Source organism: Poecilia formosa, unplaced genomic scaffold (genome assembly GCF_000485575.1).
Source record: "Poecilia formosa unplaced genomic scaffold, Poecilia_formosa-5.1.2 Scaffold122, whole genome shotgun sequence".
Classification (NCBI taxonomy): domain Eukaryota; kingdom Metazoa; phylum Chordata; class Actinopteri; order Cyprinodontiformes; family Poeciliidae; genus Poecilia; species Poecilia formosa.
In genome coordinates this window covers 1019144-1034996 of record NW_006800061.1, presented here as the reverse complement: position 1 = coordinate 1034996, position 15853 = coordinate 1019144, and the positions used below count along the sequence as shown (strand labels likewise).

The 15853-nt window shown below is 38.4% G+C and overlaps 1 protein-coding gene across 1 annotated transcript; it reads left to right on the top strand.

The window, feature by feature from the left end:
• Nucleotides 1-6880: 6880 nt before the first annotated feature.
• LOC103144165 (inositol-trisphosphate 3-kinase B-like) lies at nt 6881-15853 on the top strand. The gene is made up of 7 exons (XM_016675888.1): nt 6881-7001; nt 7253-7290; nt 7385-7560; nt 8615-8819; nt 10357-10458; nt 11553-11624; nt 12274-15853. The coding sequence occupies exons 1-7, from the start codon at nt 6896-6898 to the stop codon at nt 12481-12483; spliced, it is 909 nt and encodes a 302-aa protein (XP_016531374.1). The 5' UTR covers nt 6881-6895; the 3' UTR covers nt 12484-15853.

Genomic DNA, 15853 nt, shown 5'->3' with positions numbered 1-15853 from the left:
TTTTTTTTTTTTTTTTTTTTTTTTTTTTTTTTAGTCTTGCAGAGTCAAGCCTAGATCGAAACTCAGATTGGCTCTTTAATGTTCCATAGTGACCTCAATTTGGAAAGAAGTCTTCTTATCTAACTGCAATGTTTAGTTACGACATAACTGAACATCAGCCGCATTCAAAACATCTAACCTCCTTTCTACTGTAAGGTCTTTCTTTTCCCAGCTCACCAGCGCAGTCGGTATTTCAAAGCTGTTTCTCCACCAGCCAAACCTTGGTTACCGAAGGATTAATCATGCTCTCTCCAAGCATGTTGTTTAAACTGTGTCACCCTCACTGCAGTCTAATGGTGCCTGTGTGCTTGATTTTTTTTTTCTTCTTCTTCTTTGGCTTGTGAGTAAGTGTGTGTTTGTGTTGTGTTTGTGCACCTCGTAGTCTAAACTTTTGCAGACTCAGACAGTTGCAGTATTTGTATCTGCAAGGGGACCTTGTGGTGAGAGATATCGAGCCTGTTGTTTCCTCAGAGTCTCTCCGTTTAAAACATCGGCGTGCATCAGTGTTTCCCCTGCTTGTGCACGTTACACATTAGTAACCCAGAGTTACCCTTTGCCCTGAGTGTCTTTTTTTAACCATTTGACACCCCTTTTCTGCACTACTTTCTGCATGCAAACAGTTGATATGGGATAACATTACCGCAGTTTCTTTTCGTTGATAATTAAACATTATATTTCTATATATCTGTGCATATTTTTAAGATAACCATTTTGACATAAAGCCAATGAATTTGTAGCTTTTACATGCAAATGCATGTAGCTGATGTGTTGAAAATCATGCATATTCTGGAACCAGTAATGACCAGTGACCAGTAAATCCTCTCTTGCTTGGTGGCTCTCTCTTTTTTTTTTCACTCTTTCCTCTATCTGCTGTTTACAGTGGGCAAGGCCAGTTTTTTTTTTCTGCCTTATTTTGTTTGTAGTCAGCGGCGGATGTGGAAAATACTGTCGCTGAGGCAAGCGGCAACCCCCCCTTCCTCAACTTCCTGTCTGCAAGAAGTTCCTTCGCTTACAATTTCCTCTCTCTCTCTTCGACTCTCCCTCAATGGAAACTTTGCTGTTCTTCCTGCTATCCTCCTGTCACTCAGCCAGTCTGGGGACGGAGATAGAAGAAATCTTTCACCGAGCGGCCAAAGATGTGAGGCAGACCGAAGCTGGCGGCAAAGGGAACATACAGACAGAGGAAAAAGGCTTTTGAGCCTTCAGCGACTTTCTAAAAGCAGTCTTACTTCTTTTTTTTTTTCCTTTTTGTTTTTTTCTTTTTTACAGACATGAAGAGACATGAGTATGCACACATAGCATTTTTTGGGTAATTATACCCAGAAGAAACCCTCATTCAACACTGTGGGTATATGAGGAGAGTAATTCAAACACTGATCTGACAGAACTTGAAGACTTTAAATCAAATACCATTAAATTAAAACTTGTTGGATGTTTTTTTTTTAACAGTCTGAGGCCTCTCATTAAGTTTCAACAGATGTAATGAAGCTTCACTAGAAAAGCTCTTTTCTCTGGAAAACATCTCATCTAAACCCAGGAGGGCAACAAGGCATCTTTCATTCATCTTATAGACAGTAATTTCTCAACAAAGTGGAAGCCAAGCAGAAAAAATGTCTGTCCTGTTGGATCACAAACACTTTGGGAAAATTCCTGATTGCAAACAGGAAAGAGTAGTGTGTATGTGGAAACAAATAATATTAAGACTTTGCACACACTGAAAATAAGAAAATGCAGCTACAACTTAAAAGCAAATGCATTAATTAATAAGTAATAAAATCATGTTTATCAAAGTTAATTTATTAAGTTGTGAAGGTAAACAAACATAATTAAAGTACGTTTGATGAATTTCATTCTATTTCTTATGACCAACACAAATCTTTAAGTTAGAGTTTCATTTTTTTTCAGTGCATCCAGAATCTGAGATTTGCACCCATTTATCAAAATAGCTCCACCTCTGTCAGATTGAATGGAGAGAATCTCTAATCATTTATTTTCAAGGCTTGTCCTACATTTTATTTTGTATTTAGTTATGACCTTGACTGATCCACACGAACTCATGAGCATGCTTTGATCCAAACGGTTCCATTGCAGCTCCGACCGAAGGTGTAGACCTGTTTTCCTGCTGAGGGATGAACCTTTACTCCACGTTTAAGTGCTCTGTGCCTCCAACGAGGTTTTCTTCCTCGATTGTACTATATTTTGCGCCACCGACCTTTACGTCAACTCTGACCAGCTTCCCTGAGCTTGCAGAAGGAAAAGTGCCATCACCGTGTTTCACTGTGAGACTGGTGCAGTCAGCACCTTCTTGCTGCAAGGCAACGGTGCTGCCAGCTGCGTCGCCGTGCAGTCCACGTTGAAAAATTCATTTCCCAATATATTTTCTCGTTTTAAAGGTACAAAAGGATTGACGAGTATAGGCTGGAGGAAGTACAAGAGATAAAATTAAGTTCTGTTTAAGATGCGAATGGAATCATCATGATACATCAGCTTCCTAATTCAACAACAACAACCTGCAGTTTATTTAGTTACACGTCTTTAAGAAATGCTGACAGAAACAGGAAGTAATACAGTCAATAGAATTTGTTATAGTTAGTCGAATTGTCACAAAATGTAGATAAACTGGACAGTGCCTTTGATTGCTTAGGTGCATTGTGAGTTTAAGTAATTAAAATTCACATGAAGTCTGCGGTAAAGTGCTGAGTATGTTGCCATAGAGTGTGGGGAATGCTGGTTTGAATGCTTCCTTTTGTTTATATTAGCCATTGTTGTGGTTTTCTTGTCATCAATCTTTTATTCACCCACAAAAAAGAATAATATAAAAAAAAACCTCTAACTGCTTTCAAATATGAAACATATCTCTGAGGAATTTGCTTGACTTCTAATTAAATCTAGTTTATTTTGCATTCTCAGACTCACACACACGTTGCTCCATCTGTTTTTCAATCGTCGGGGACCTGTGTGGAGATTTGCATGCCCAGATTATGTTTACCCTCTGTTTTGCCAATCAAATGACCCCGCAGTTGTTTGTGCCTGCACGCAGTCAGACACACACACAGGTGTAAATGTCGCTGAGGTCGGGAGAGAGGCGCCCGAGGAGCCGGGTTTTCCAGCTGTGAGAGGAGTGCGGGCCGGTCAGGTCGTCGCTTCTGTCAGGTTGCCTGGTTGACTGGCAGCCCATCTGTCACGATGTGGTCTGCATGGCTGTGCTCACTGTGGAGTGTTGTGGCATCGCTCGTAGCCATCTTCATCATCACCGTCATCCACCGACGCAGCAGCCCTCAGGTAACCCACGCAGGAGATTTTTCAACTCAGATTTACGCCTGCTGAAGGATTCGCTTTCAACAAACTAGAACTAGCAAGACTTCACTGGGAAGTGGTGATTCCAGGTGGAATATTTGATGATTGAGTTTCTTTTTCATTTATGAAAACTGCTGAAGTACTTTTCTGCGACGTGCACATAGTGACCATGCTGGGTGTTGCTCTGTTAAGCTGGTGCAGATTCTCGCCTTGCATGCTGGAAAGTATGACAGAACTCACAGAGGAAGCACAAACTTCAGCCAGTAGCCGCCGCTCTTTTCCTTCCTGCCCATAGGCTAAACAAGTTGACAAAAACGAGCTTTATGAGTGTTTAGAAAGCAAAAACAAATCCGTTGGTTGATAACTGAATGTTTTAGCCGTTTTGTTTAATTTCCAGCCTTAATTACTGGATAACACGTGTAAACGAAGCGATTTCCTGCCTCCAGGACGCCATAATTTTCCCTTTAAACAACCCGCTCTCCTTTGATTTTTTTGATTTTTTTTTTTTCTTGTTAAATATAAAAGAAAACATTCTCTGTTTATTGGACCTCTCGAACTGAGAAAAGTTTAGACTTTCTGCTCAGGGACCCATTTCAGATGACCTCACTCTTAAATGAGTTTCCATCATGTGATTTCTGTAAACGTCAGGGTTTGGGTGTCTTTTGCTGCTTGAGTTTTTTCCTAACCCCTTCACTGGTCCAGAGAAGAAAAAAGGCATCACGTGACTTCTGAATGCTTTGAATGAACGTGTGTGGACACGTTTAACCATAGATAGTCATAGTAACAGCTGATGAATTTTCTTCAGGTCCAGATTATTGGACTTGGGTTAAATGTCTCCTTCTATGGTCCGCTCCTCTCTTATCTTATCCCTCTTCTCCTCACTTCTCCTCCTGCTGCTCTTCTTCTACCCCCGAGTTATTTGGAGACATAATATTATTTCTCCTGATGCTCACAGACCGGAGGAAATCTTCTCTCAGTGAGGTCAACTTTAACTTTCTATTTGCAACGTGAAGCGAGAGGATTTTGTCATAATATCAGTCGAGCGGTGTTTAGGAAGTTGGATTTTTCAACACATATTTTCAGCTCTGCTGCAATCGCTGGTGACCTTGTTGTTGAACAGCCAAGCTTTGTTTGAACTCTCAGAGTCGAGCTGAATTTTTCCACATCTGATGTAATGATTCCACTGTTAACAAAAAAAAAAAAAAAAGCGTCTTGGATTGCTGGGATTTAGATCGAGTATAATACTGGTTTGTTCACTGAACTAAAAGTCTGTTTTATTTCTATTTTAGATTTCCCAGAGTTGTTGTGCACCCGGTTTATTTATGCAGAGTAAAAACAGCTTCTCAGCAAAAGTCACACTCCAACCACAAACCTCTGCGAATTGTAATATTTTTTTTCATAGGCATCCACAAAGTAGTGTATAATTACAAGGCGGACAGAAGTTATACACGATTTTTAAATGATTTACAAGAAATAAATCTGAAAAGTGTGGCATGGCATTGTTTTTAGCCCACCCCCCCGAGTCAGTACTTTTGCAGAAACCCCCCTTTATTGCAGTAACAGCTGCAACTCTTTTGTTTTATATCTCTGCCAGCTTTTAAACTAAACTTTCTGCAGATTGAGGCTTCCCAGCATGATACTGCCACCACCTTGTTTCACAGTTGCAGACTGTGACACAAGTCCCAAACTGTTTCACAGTCCCACACAGGTTTAATGTTGGACTCATCTGACCAGAGAGCATCTTCTCCACATGAAGGCATAATATCTTATGATTCTATTTCAATAGTAGCTTTGATCTTGCGGCTTTTTCTCAAGACCTATGCTTTATTGTGTGCAACTTTATTTATACTGAGTTTAATTTACACTAATTCTGACATAATTTCCTAATCAAACGACCTCTAAAGGATTTTAATTGCACAGAATTTTATATATATATATATGTGTGTGTGTGTGTGTGTGTGTGTGTGTGTGTGTGTGTGTGTCAGAGTAACGAGTGCTTGATATAAATGCTCACCAGACTTTTCTGATTTTTATTTGTAAGACGTTCTTCCGCTTCACAGTTATGAACTAATTTATGTTGTTCTAGCTATAAAAGCTCAATAAGTTACAATGAAATTTGTGGTTGTAACAAAATATGGAAAACACGATTAATGAAGGAAAGTCTGAGCACTATAAAGCCACAGGACTAGTAAAAAAGAAAAAAAAAGGAAGAGTTGGATTTAAATCAGAGAAAAGCTGTTTATGTTGAAACAACAATGTTGTGTGTGTGCGCGTGTATATGTGTGTGTTTGTGTGTGTGTGTGTGTGTGTGTGTGTGTGTGTGTCACTTTGTGAATGAGTGTCTCTTTGTGAGGCAGGACTCCCACAGTTCAGTGCATCCCTGCCAGGGACAGGGCGAGCCTTTGCTGAAACGCTGGGTCTGTTTGTGTTTGTGTGAGTTGCCAGGGGAAACCCTGGCTCAGTTCTCCAGAGTTTAGTTAAAATGTTAGAAAACAACAAATGTAAAAAAAAAAGGAGAAGTTGGCTCCCCGAGGTCACGGATAGTCAACACAATGTGTGTGTGTGTTTTTTTTAGGTGCACGTGTTTATTATGCCTCTCATAGATTTTTAGCAAAACTGTGAAAAGCAGATAATTAGCCAACATATTTAAAGATCGACTTTAACTGCTGCTGCTTCTCTTCTTTATTTAAACTTGCATTTCAAGGGTAAATACATAATGCAGCCATTCAGTTTATTAGGGTTGGATTTAAACCTGCTGGCTGGGTTGAAGTGAACTTTGTTGTTAAACGGTGCTGTGTATATACTACTGCTTCACAACCTTCTACTGCCTCAGATTGTAAACAGTTGTATAGAAATTAAGTTAATTGTGCTTAGCTGTGAAGCAGATACTAACTCTAATGGAGATTGTTTATTTGAATATAGCTAATGCAGTCCATGCAAAATATAGGTATGATGCAAATGTGCAACGAGATAATCGTGCAAAATATTGAGCTAAATCTTTTTATACTGCAGGTAGTGGTACTTCACACTCATACCACTAGGTGGTGGCAAATTACATTCAAAATGTTCTTTTATTTGTTTAAAATGTTGATCAACAGGCATCTCAGCTGCTCAAAGACCAGAAGCAGATTGTGTCGAATTCTAAGCTTGCCTCAAATATTAGTCTAAACTGGGTTGAAACTGAATATGTCAGAAAACTGGTTTTACTTTTAAGGTAGTAAACACTCTTATCAAAAAACTGTTTCTGTTTGCCTTGTAATTCTTGTTTTTCCATTTGAGAACAGATAAGACCACAGTGCATGTTGTTGAGGTTGTACACCTTCCTGAGGTTAACCTTTATTAGCTATGGCTCTCTTATCTACTTTTGCTAAATGATAATGATTTTTTCATATTCCACTTAATACATTCTTGGAGAGCAGCTGATTCTCTGCCCATGCAGCTACTCGCAAATAAACATCCTGAAAGTCAGCGTGCACCAAGTCTAAGCATAGCAGTGTAACAAAGTAGAGATACATGATAGATACGCTAAGCCTCTTTGTTTCTCTGTGTGTGTTTATTTATGCAGCACAAGTCATGGAAGAAGATAAAGAACATGGTCCACTGGTCTCCATTTGTTATGTCCTTCAAGAAGAAGTATCCCTGGATTCAACTGGCTGGACACGCAGGTATGCAGAACACAGACGACTTCCTGGTGACAAAAGAAAGGGACGGTTGAATCCTAAGTGCTCTGATACATCTAGCTGAAAAATGGTTGGCTGCAACGTTAGCGCTATACATCATCGTGTTGGACCCCACAGAACCTGTTTGCTTAACGGAGATCTAAATCACAGCTGAAGTGTCTTCAGTCAGCTAACCTAAGCTACGGCACTTCAGGCTCTTTCCGCAGCCGCCTGACTAAAGGTTTTTCTCTTCACAGGGAGTTTTAAAGCGGGTGCAAATGGACGCATATTAAAAGTAAGAAATTAGCTTCAGATCATCTCTGTTGTTAACACCTTCCTCATATTTGTAATTCTGATTTAAATGCTCACTTGCTAACGGTGTCTTTTAGAAACACTGTGAATGCGAGCAGCGCTGCTTGTCCCGGCTGATGGAGGATGTGCTGAAGCCCTACGTTCCTGGTTATCACGGAGACGTGGAGAAGGATGGCCAGAAGTACAACCAGATGGAGGATCTGCTGGCAGAGTTCGACTACCCGTGTGTAATGGACTGTAAGATGGGAGTGAGGTGAGAGAACGCAAAATTGTTTTCGCAAAAATGTTTTACATGATGTGCTTAATTCCACCGACTGCTCCAGGTTTTTGGGCTTACAGAGGAGCTCATCTGTTGTCTGAGATGTGAGATGGAAAGTTATTTTATTACGTGTCAACTACAAACGCAATTGTGTCATTGTGCAGCATTTTCAGCCTGGTCTATGTTAATTTATTTACATCTGTTTCATTATTTTCTTCTCCCCAGCCAAATAAGATTAAAGCATTTTATTTGGCTGAATGCTGCGTTTCCCCACATGTTCCGCCTTTAACCGTCATAGAGCAAAATAATCCCAATCCCTGTTGATGTTTGAAAGTATCAGCTGTCAAAATTATCACTCATTTACTCTAAAGTCTGAAACTGGACTGGTCAAAAAAACCAGTTTTGGTTGGGAAATGGGCCTTAGGTTTATATTGTTAAGTTTAAAGAAAATTCAAGGTGCAAAAGCCAAGTTTAAAGTAAGATATGTGGCTTTGCACATACGCCAGTCACCAGTTACTTACCTGTGCAGGATAATGTTACAGCTCTTTTCTACATAAAATAGATAAAGTTTGCGTCACTCAAAATGCATTTTTCATCTTTTGTTTTCACTCAAATGCTGTTGTTGAATTTTTCTCTCAGTTTGAATCAATCATCTTGATCATAATTTTGCTCAAATTATGATTTGAGCAAAATCATACGTGCATCCGTACGTATTCAGCTTTGATCAATCAAAGCTTTGTAGAACCACTTCTTAACACATCTTTGCTCATCTACTTACTAGATGTTACTAGGTTCTCCAAAACGCTAACGCCACTCACATAGGTACGCTTTTTACCATGTTTATACATAACACTGAATGTTACATTTAGAAAAACTCCATTGAGCTGCTTGTCACCCTATATTGTGGGACAGCAGATAACCTCTCTAGGTCAGGTAGAGCTAAAAACCATGGGAACAATATGCAGTGTAAGGTGTGTTTCTACTCATGTAACCTTTACCTAATTTCCCTCTCCATCCCTCGCCAAATGTGCTTCTCTTAATTTTTCAGGACCTACCTTGAGGAAGAACTAACCAAGGCTCGGAGAAAGCCTGCGCCGAGGCCCGACATGTATCAGAAAATGATCGAGGTCGACCCTGAGGCGCCCACATTGGAGGAAAACGACAAGAAGGCAGTGACCAAGCCAAGATACATGCAGTGGAGAGAGACAATAAGTTCAACGGCAACCCTGGGGTTCAGGATAGAGGGAGTCAAGGTAAGACTCACAAAGAGGGACTAAGGTGTGTGTGTGTGTGTGTGTGTGTGTGTGTGTGTGTGTGTGTGTGTGTGTGAGCAGCTTTCCTTCCCTTCTTTCTTCCAACGGTCTGCGCTGCTGTGTGGTCAATTCAGGAATATGACCTAACTTCCTGTTTTTTCCCAGGAACTTCCTCTCAAGGTACAGGAGTACCCTTGTCCTTTATGAGCTCTGTCAGTGTCAGCTGTGTCGGCCTCGACATACGGTTCTGACATATTGTGTCCACACTCAAAGTCCCTTTGTCTGTGGGAGTCATGGCTATATAAGGACATTCACAACCTCCTGGTGGTCCGCTGCCATGATGTGGAGGATTATCCCCAGAAAAAGACGTGTGTGTGTGTGTGCTTCTTCGTTTGGAAAATTATGCATGGATCGTCATCATTTCATGGACGGCCAAACCTGTAGCAATTATTCTATTATGTAAGCTGAAAACATGGTAAAGTGTGAGTAAAGGGCAGATTGGATCAGAGACTCTTCAGACTTTAAGCCATAAAGAGAAAAAGAAAAAGTACTTTTGCTTCTAAATATTACCTCGTTGCTAGGCAGCGAGGGGAATAGGAAAAGCTAATTTATTCCTTTTTAAACCACCTAACTAGTGACCACCAATGGTCTCGCCTCCTGTAAGAACATGCTTGCTGCAGAGTTGCATTTTCTGTCACCGCTTCGGCTTCACACACCGGCACTCTGTTACAACTTTGAACATTGATACTTCCACATTTGCCGTTTTAGAAGGGAAGTGTACAGTTTGGTCTGTTGTGATGGTTTTAATCATTGATGAGTTCATTTTAGGAAGACTCTTTACTACAAAGGCACTGGCAGCAGATCTGTGACACTTTAAGCATAAAACGCGCTCTTTTTGTGGAGTGTGGGAAACTTACGATGACGAGACTTGGTCTATGAAGTGGAAAGCTTGAAGGTTTAAAAATAGTTACTGTGTGGATATTTAGATAAAAAAAACACAAAGAGATATTTTCTTGCTCAAAGGCTAAATTTCTAAAAATATATCTCCTACCCTTCTGCCTTCCTTCCACACATTGTTCTCCTTTTCTTCTCCTTCCTACCTTTTCTGTCTGTCTGCTTTCCTAAGACTGAAGCCTGAGAAATGTTTTTCAAATTTCTTCTGCTTTTTTTTTTCTTCTTTTTTGTCAAACTTAAATGTTTCAGATTGTCAAACAAGTTATTTGATTTTAATGCTAAGTACTCATAATAAACTAAAATGTCAATTTCATGTACTAATGGAAAAAAAGTTGTCCAAGTCAACTTGGCCCTGGGTGTAAAAATTAAGAATGAAATTTTTCTATCCTGTCTGACAACCTGAAGTAGGTTTTATTTTGAAACGTCTATAGAAATACAAGGTCATATGAGAAACACATCCATTAACTGTCAGCCTACAAATAGCTGCAAGGTCATTTCTCGGATTTTGCAACTCCAGAGAGTAATAAAGCCAGTAAATTTTAATTTCCTCTTGTTTTTTTTTTCTTGTTTTTTTTTTCTGTAGAAAGAAGATGGAACTGTGAACAGAGATTTCAAGAAAACAAGGACAAGGGAACAAGTGGTGACAGCCTTCCATGACTTTGTAAGAGGAGATTCGGAGATATTGGTGAGTGTTTTTCTAAAATACTCTGTGAGCCAATAAGCTGCCAATTACAATAGTGACAGTAAAGCATCGGAGGATGAGGTGAAGTTGTGTAGGATGTCCATCATCATGTTTGCGTCTGAGGAACAAGTTGACGCTGTGTCTGAACGTTTTAACAGTCTGGATTACAGTCGTGTAGAACCGCAACAATTCAGACGACGTCAAACATTTCTGTGCTTTAGTTTCATTTCCCAACTGGAACACGGTGAAGCGTAGCTACTTGTTCACATATTTTATAACAAAACTATTAGCAAACTTTGCTGGATGATAACTTGTCCCAGTAATTATTGTGAAAAATTTTGATATTGTGGTTTTGAGTCAATTTTCAAGTAACATATATTGATAGTGGCATAATAATGCAAGTTTGCCCTTTTACAAGCCAATAAACTTTAATTTTGTAACAAACACCTAGTACTGGAAGCTATTTTAAATATTTAAGATAAAACACAATCAAAAATAGTTAATAAAACAAAAAATAAAATGGTTTATGATTTCTCTGTTGCCCTGCAATAAACATTAATCATCAGAATGGAAATTATTGAGCTGATTTTAAGCTGATACGTTTATATATAATACTTATGTATAGAGTTTGCAGGGTTATCTAAGAATATATTACAACTCAAAGTAGCACATAACTGTGAAGTAGTATGAAACTTCTACCTATAACGCTTTTAGAAATACAAATCTGAAAGATGTGCAGTGCTTTTATTTCCAGCCTCAGTTACTCTGATACCCCTAAATAAATCAAAAACTAGAGCAAACAGTCGCCCTAGTTGAAAAATACAAAGAAGATGCTCTGCATGGTTGAGACAGAAAATCTTTCTGGTCTTCAAACAAAATGCTACGTGTGGTGAAATCCTAACACCTAACACTGCTCACCACATTTACAGTGAAACACGGTGGTGGCAGCATCATGGTGTGGGGAAGCTTTCCATCAGTGGGGACTAGAAAGATGGTCAAAGTTGACTGGAGGCTGAATAAAGCTTAAAACAGGGCCTGTTTTCCTCTGCTAAGCACATGTCAGACTAATTTTGTTCTTTATTTGTATTATTTTCCAGAACAAATATCTAACGAGGTTAAAGGAAATCCGAGCCACTTTGGAGATCTCTCCGTTCTTCAGAAGTCATGAGGTAAAGACACGCAGCTAGTAGGGGAAACATTTAAAAAGTTGGTTTGTAAAACTTGCAAAAGAAAAAAAAATAAAATTCTTGCTCACGTTGAAACAAAACACTGAAAATATGCTCTGTGTATTTATGCATGTAAGATTATATAGATTGCATGTAAGATTAAATTTCTGAAAAATATGTTAAATGCATCTTTTTTTTTTTTTTTTTTTTGCTTTGTCACTGATGTATGGATTTTAGCAAAAGTCTTTTTGCAGCTTTATTATTTGCATTGGAGCTGATGGGAGTTAAACACAAGCCAGTTGTGGATTTAATCCGTGCGTTAGCTCCAGTCCTAGTTACCTGTTTACTCAGTTTATGTTGTTAATGTAAAGTAAAGACACCAAATCACTTAGACACAGCAAGACTCATCATGGAAATTAGGCTCTTAACTGCCTGACCACACGCTCGCGCACATTTTCACACTTTCGCAAACACGCACTCACACACACACAGACAGACATTTCGCACGAAGCTGAAACGAGAAGTGAGATAATGTTTTGAAAAGAAACAAACAAGGCGTGTTCTGCTGAGCAAATAACGGTGGGAGCCCTGCTCGGTTCTGGTCTTTGTGTCCAGTTCTCTTGGATCATATGGCTGTTGTGTGTCTTCGCAGGTCATCGGCAGCTCGCTCTTATTTGTTCACGACAGCAGGAAGCGCGCCAAAGTGTGGATGATCGACTTTGGAAAGACCACGCCCCTCCCTGACGGGGAGGAACTAACCCACCGAGCATCATGGGTAGAAGGGAACAGAGAGGACGGCTACCTTTACGGACTCGACAGCTTGGTGGACATCTTCTCCTCCATGGTGGACTCTGAGACTTGAAGTCTGAAGGTTTTGTTTTTGAACCAAGTAAACTTTTGGACACACCACCATTAAAGCTTCCATTCATACTTCACTCTCCTGGAGAAACCTTTGAAACACTGACACTTTAGCTCACGACGCAAACCGTATGGTCCAGCTCCTCTTAGTTCCTCACAAGTGGAACTACTAACAGCGACAGCGCCTCAGTTCCTCATAATTGAGTTATTTTGTGCTGTGGTTTAAACATGGGGAAAAAGGTCAATCTTATATAACCTCATTTTGACAGCATAACCTTTTACTTAAGAAATTCCCATTGAAAAGCAAACAATATGAATCTTCTTGCCTAATACAAACTAAGACCTGTTGACGTACTTTAATATTATAAATAAATCCTCCGCAACGGCCTAAACCAACAAGAGGTTACCTAATATTTAATTGTTAATGAGAGCCTCAGCATTCTATTATATTATGCGCTGTGCTTTATGAAACTTTTTAACATTTTGTCACGTTACACTAACAAACTTCAGTGTGTTTTTATCTGGATATCTGACAGACCAACATGAAGTAACGTAATCTTGAAGTGTAAGAAAAATAAATGTTTTTTTTTTACATTTTCTGCAAATGAAAATATGAAATAACGTGCATCCGTACGTATTCAGCTTTGATCAATCAAAGCTTTGTAGAACCACTTCTTAACACGTCTTTGCTCAACTACTTACTAGATGTTTTTGCCCATTCTTTGAAAAATAGCTTAAGCTCAGTCTGACAGGATGGAGGCATCAGTAAATGCCAATTTCCAAGATGGATTCTGAATTTGTTTTAGGTTAGGACTTTGACTGGGCCATTCGAACACATGGATTTGCCTTGATCCTGTTTCATCTCTGGATGCATTTTTAAAGTTCCTGCAGGAAGATTATACTCAGCCTTTCTTTCAACAATGTCTTTCTTCGTTTAAAAGGAGACTGAATCCAAACATAAGCTCGTCTTCTTACGGTGTTTTTGTAAAAAAAAAAAAAGTTTTTAAAAACATGCCTTCTTCCAATTTATAATTAACGACTACTTTGTTTTGGTCTTTCACATAAAATCTCAATAAAATACATAAAGTTTTGTGGCTGTAATGTGACAGAAAGTGAAATAGCTCAAGCCGTATACTATACTTCTGCAAGGCACTATTAGAGCAGTAGTTTGGTGCAGCTTGTTGTTTTGGGCTTCCTTTAAATTTTTTTTTTCTTTTAGAAAATCCCAAGAAATAAATTTTTTAAAAATGCATTTTATATAAATTTGGCAGGACTTTGACTAGATATCTAACACACCTCCACTTCTGCTGTCCTGCTTTATTTTGATGGTGTTGAATCAGAAAAATAATTCTAGGGCTAAAAAAAAAAGATCTGACCCATATTTGAGCTTAAAATGGCAATCTTTAACATTTCAACCATGCTTTATTGTCAAACCTCTAAATCTCACATTCATTTTCACTCAACATTTAGTCTCGTCAATAATTGTATTTGCTCTCACTACGAGCATAATTGTGAGTTACAATACTGTCTTGCAGCTACAAAGTGTTTCACTTTCTAGAGCTCTTCCAATAATAATGCTTGATCCTTCTCAGTCTCACACACACACACACACACACACACGCACACACACACACACACACACACATTGCATTTAAGGTGACTGCCTTATCTGATCTCAGCACCTGTTTAACAGGTCAAATATTTGTGCTGTGAAGCTGCAGCAGCATGGTATGTTTACTTGTCATTAGGAATAACTGGATCTGGCAGTTTTTCAGGAAATGTTCCAATTTGTTGATGTCTTGGCTATTAGTGTGCTTGTGATTTCTGAAAATGCAAAGTAGTATGTAGATAATGGAATATACACTTGGACCAGGATAAACAGTTTCAGTGAATAGTAATTATAATATAATAGTTTTGGAATAAATGTTAGCCAGTGATTTGAGGGAAAAGATTGTTAGCTGTTGTTACACAGCTAAAAAAAAATGCTCAGATGCTTAAATTGTGTTTCTTGTTTGCAGATTCTTCATATTCAAATAAAAGGAGCTATTTTTAAATACCACTAGGTTTTCCGATACTGTAAAACACAGAAGTACTGTTGTTCAGTGAGGCGTACGCGCAAGCACTACTGAGCCAAGTCGTTCAGCAATTCAAATCTAAGAAATTCAATTAAATGAAAATGTTCAAGATTGCCAATTTAAGCATCGTTAAGCCACAAAATGTAACTCTGTTTTTATTGTATTTTCTTTTCTTTTTTGTTTTAATGCAATTTTAAACATCAATTTCAACGGGGAACCCATGGAAAGAGTTAGTACAATTAAGTGTGTTTAAAAACTACATATAAAGAAAAATTAGCCCAACAGTTTTACACCCAGACAGAGTCAAAGTTAAGCTAGAACATGTTGTTTGATTCACAGTCGTTTGGGAATTACTCATCATGAGGAGGCACGACGGAGGAAAACAAAGTGCATTTCCCAGTAGTTTTGAAGTGTTATGAATTGTGACATTATTATAACACTTGACACGTTTCTCTTTGGTTGCTCTGGGTAGTTCATGCGGTGTACAGAAAGATTTATTATTTAGTTTTATGTAGTTTTGTTTTGGTTTTTACTGTAACATAGTTGTTGTTAAATCCTGTGGAACACTTACAGCCATGAACAATCCTATTTAAGCTACACAGTGCCTTGACGTTACAAAGCCAAGTCAGAAAGCGGGAAAAAAAAAATTTTTGGTTTTTGTTTTTAGGTATAAATATGGATTTCTTTGCTTAGTCTAACATGGGTGCATGTTTATTATTCTCTTAAATGTTTATTACTTTGTAAATTGTTCTGATTTTATTTAAACAACACAATGTATTCTGTGGTAGGCTTTAATTTTTTTTTTTTGAATAATAATAATAATAATAATAATATCTGGATTTGTCATTAAACATGTTGGATTTAAAGAAGTAATCACGGAGTAGGGAAATTGGGGATATGACTTTAAAAAAAAACAATATGCATTTAAAACAATATATATGAGATTGATATGTTTGGTGTTGATTTTAGAATCATTTGGTAGATGAGAAGGAAATAACGTTCTTCACAGGTTGGCCTTTATTAAACATTTGCTGTTACAGTAAATAAGGAATTACTGTAAGTTAACGCCGTGCCTTCTTCAGGAAACAGGTAGACATCATGGCACCACAATCGTGTCTGGGGTGTTTTAATGAAATGTGCTAACTATTCATTTCAGAGCTAGCAGTCATAAATATTGCCTGTTTTCCTTTGTGTGCACTTACAGATGTTTAATGTAGGTGTTAAAGGTTTGTAGTGTCGCTGGTTTGTGTATTTATTTTTCGGACTGTTCCTTTAAAAATACATTTGTGGTGAAACATG

What these genes read in the sequence shown, in the direction of transcription:
- LOC103144165 (XM_016675888.1), top strand. Translation starts at nt 6,896, where the DNA reads ATGCAGCACAAGTCATGGAAGAAGATAAAGAACATGGTCCACTGGTCT. An exon ending in CAAATGGACGCATATTAAAA is followed by an intron (nt 7,291 to 7,384) that starts GTAAGAAATTAG and finishes GGTGTCTTTTAG; the next exon opens with AAACACTGTGAATGCGAGCA. An exon ending in CGTTCTTCAGAAGTCATGAG is followed by an intron (nt 11,625 to 12,273) that starts GTAAAGACACGC and finishes GTGTCTTCGCAG; the next exon opens with GTCATCGGCAGCTCGCTCTT.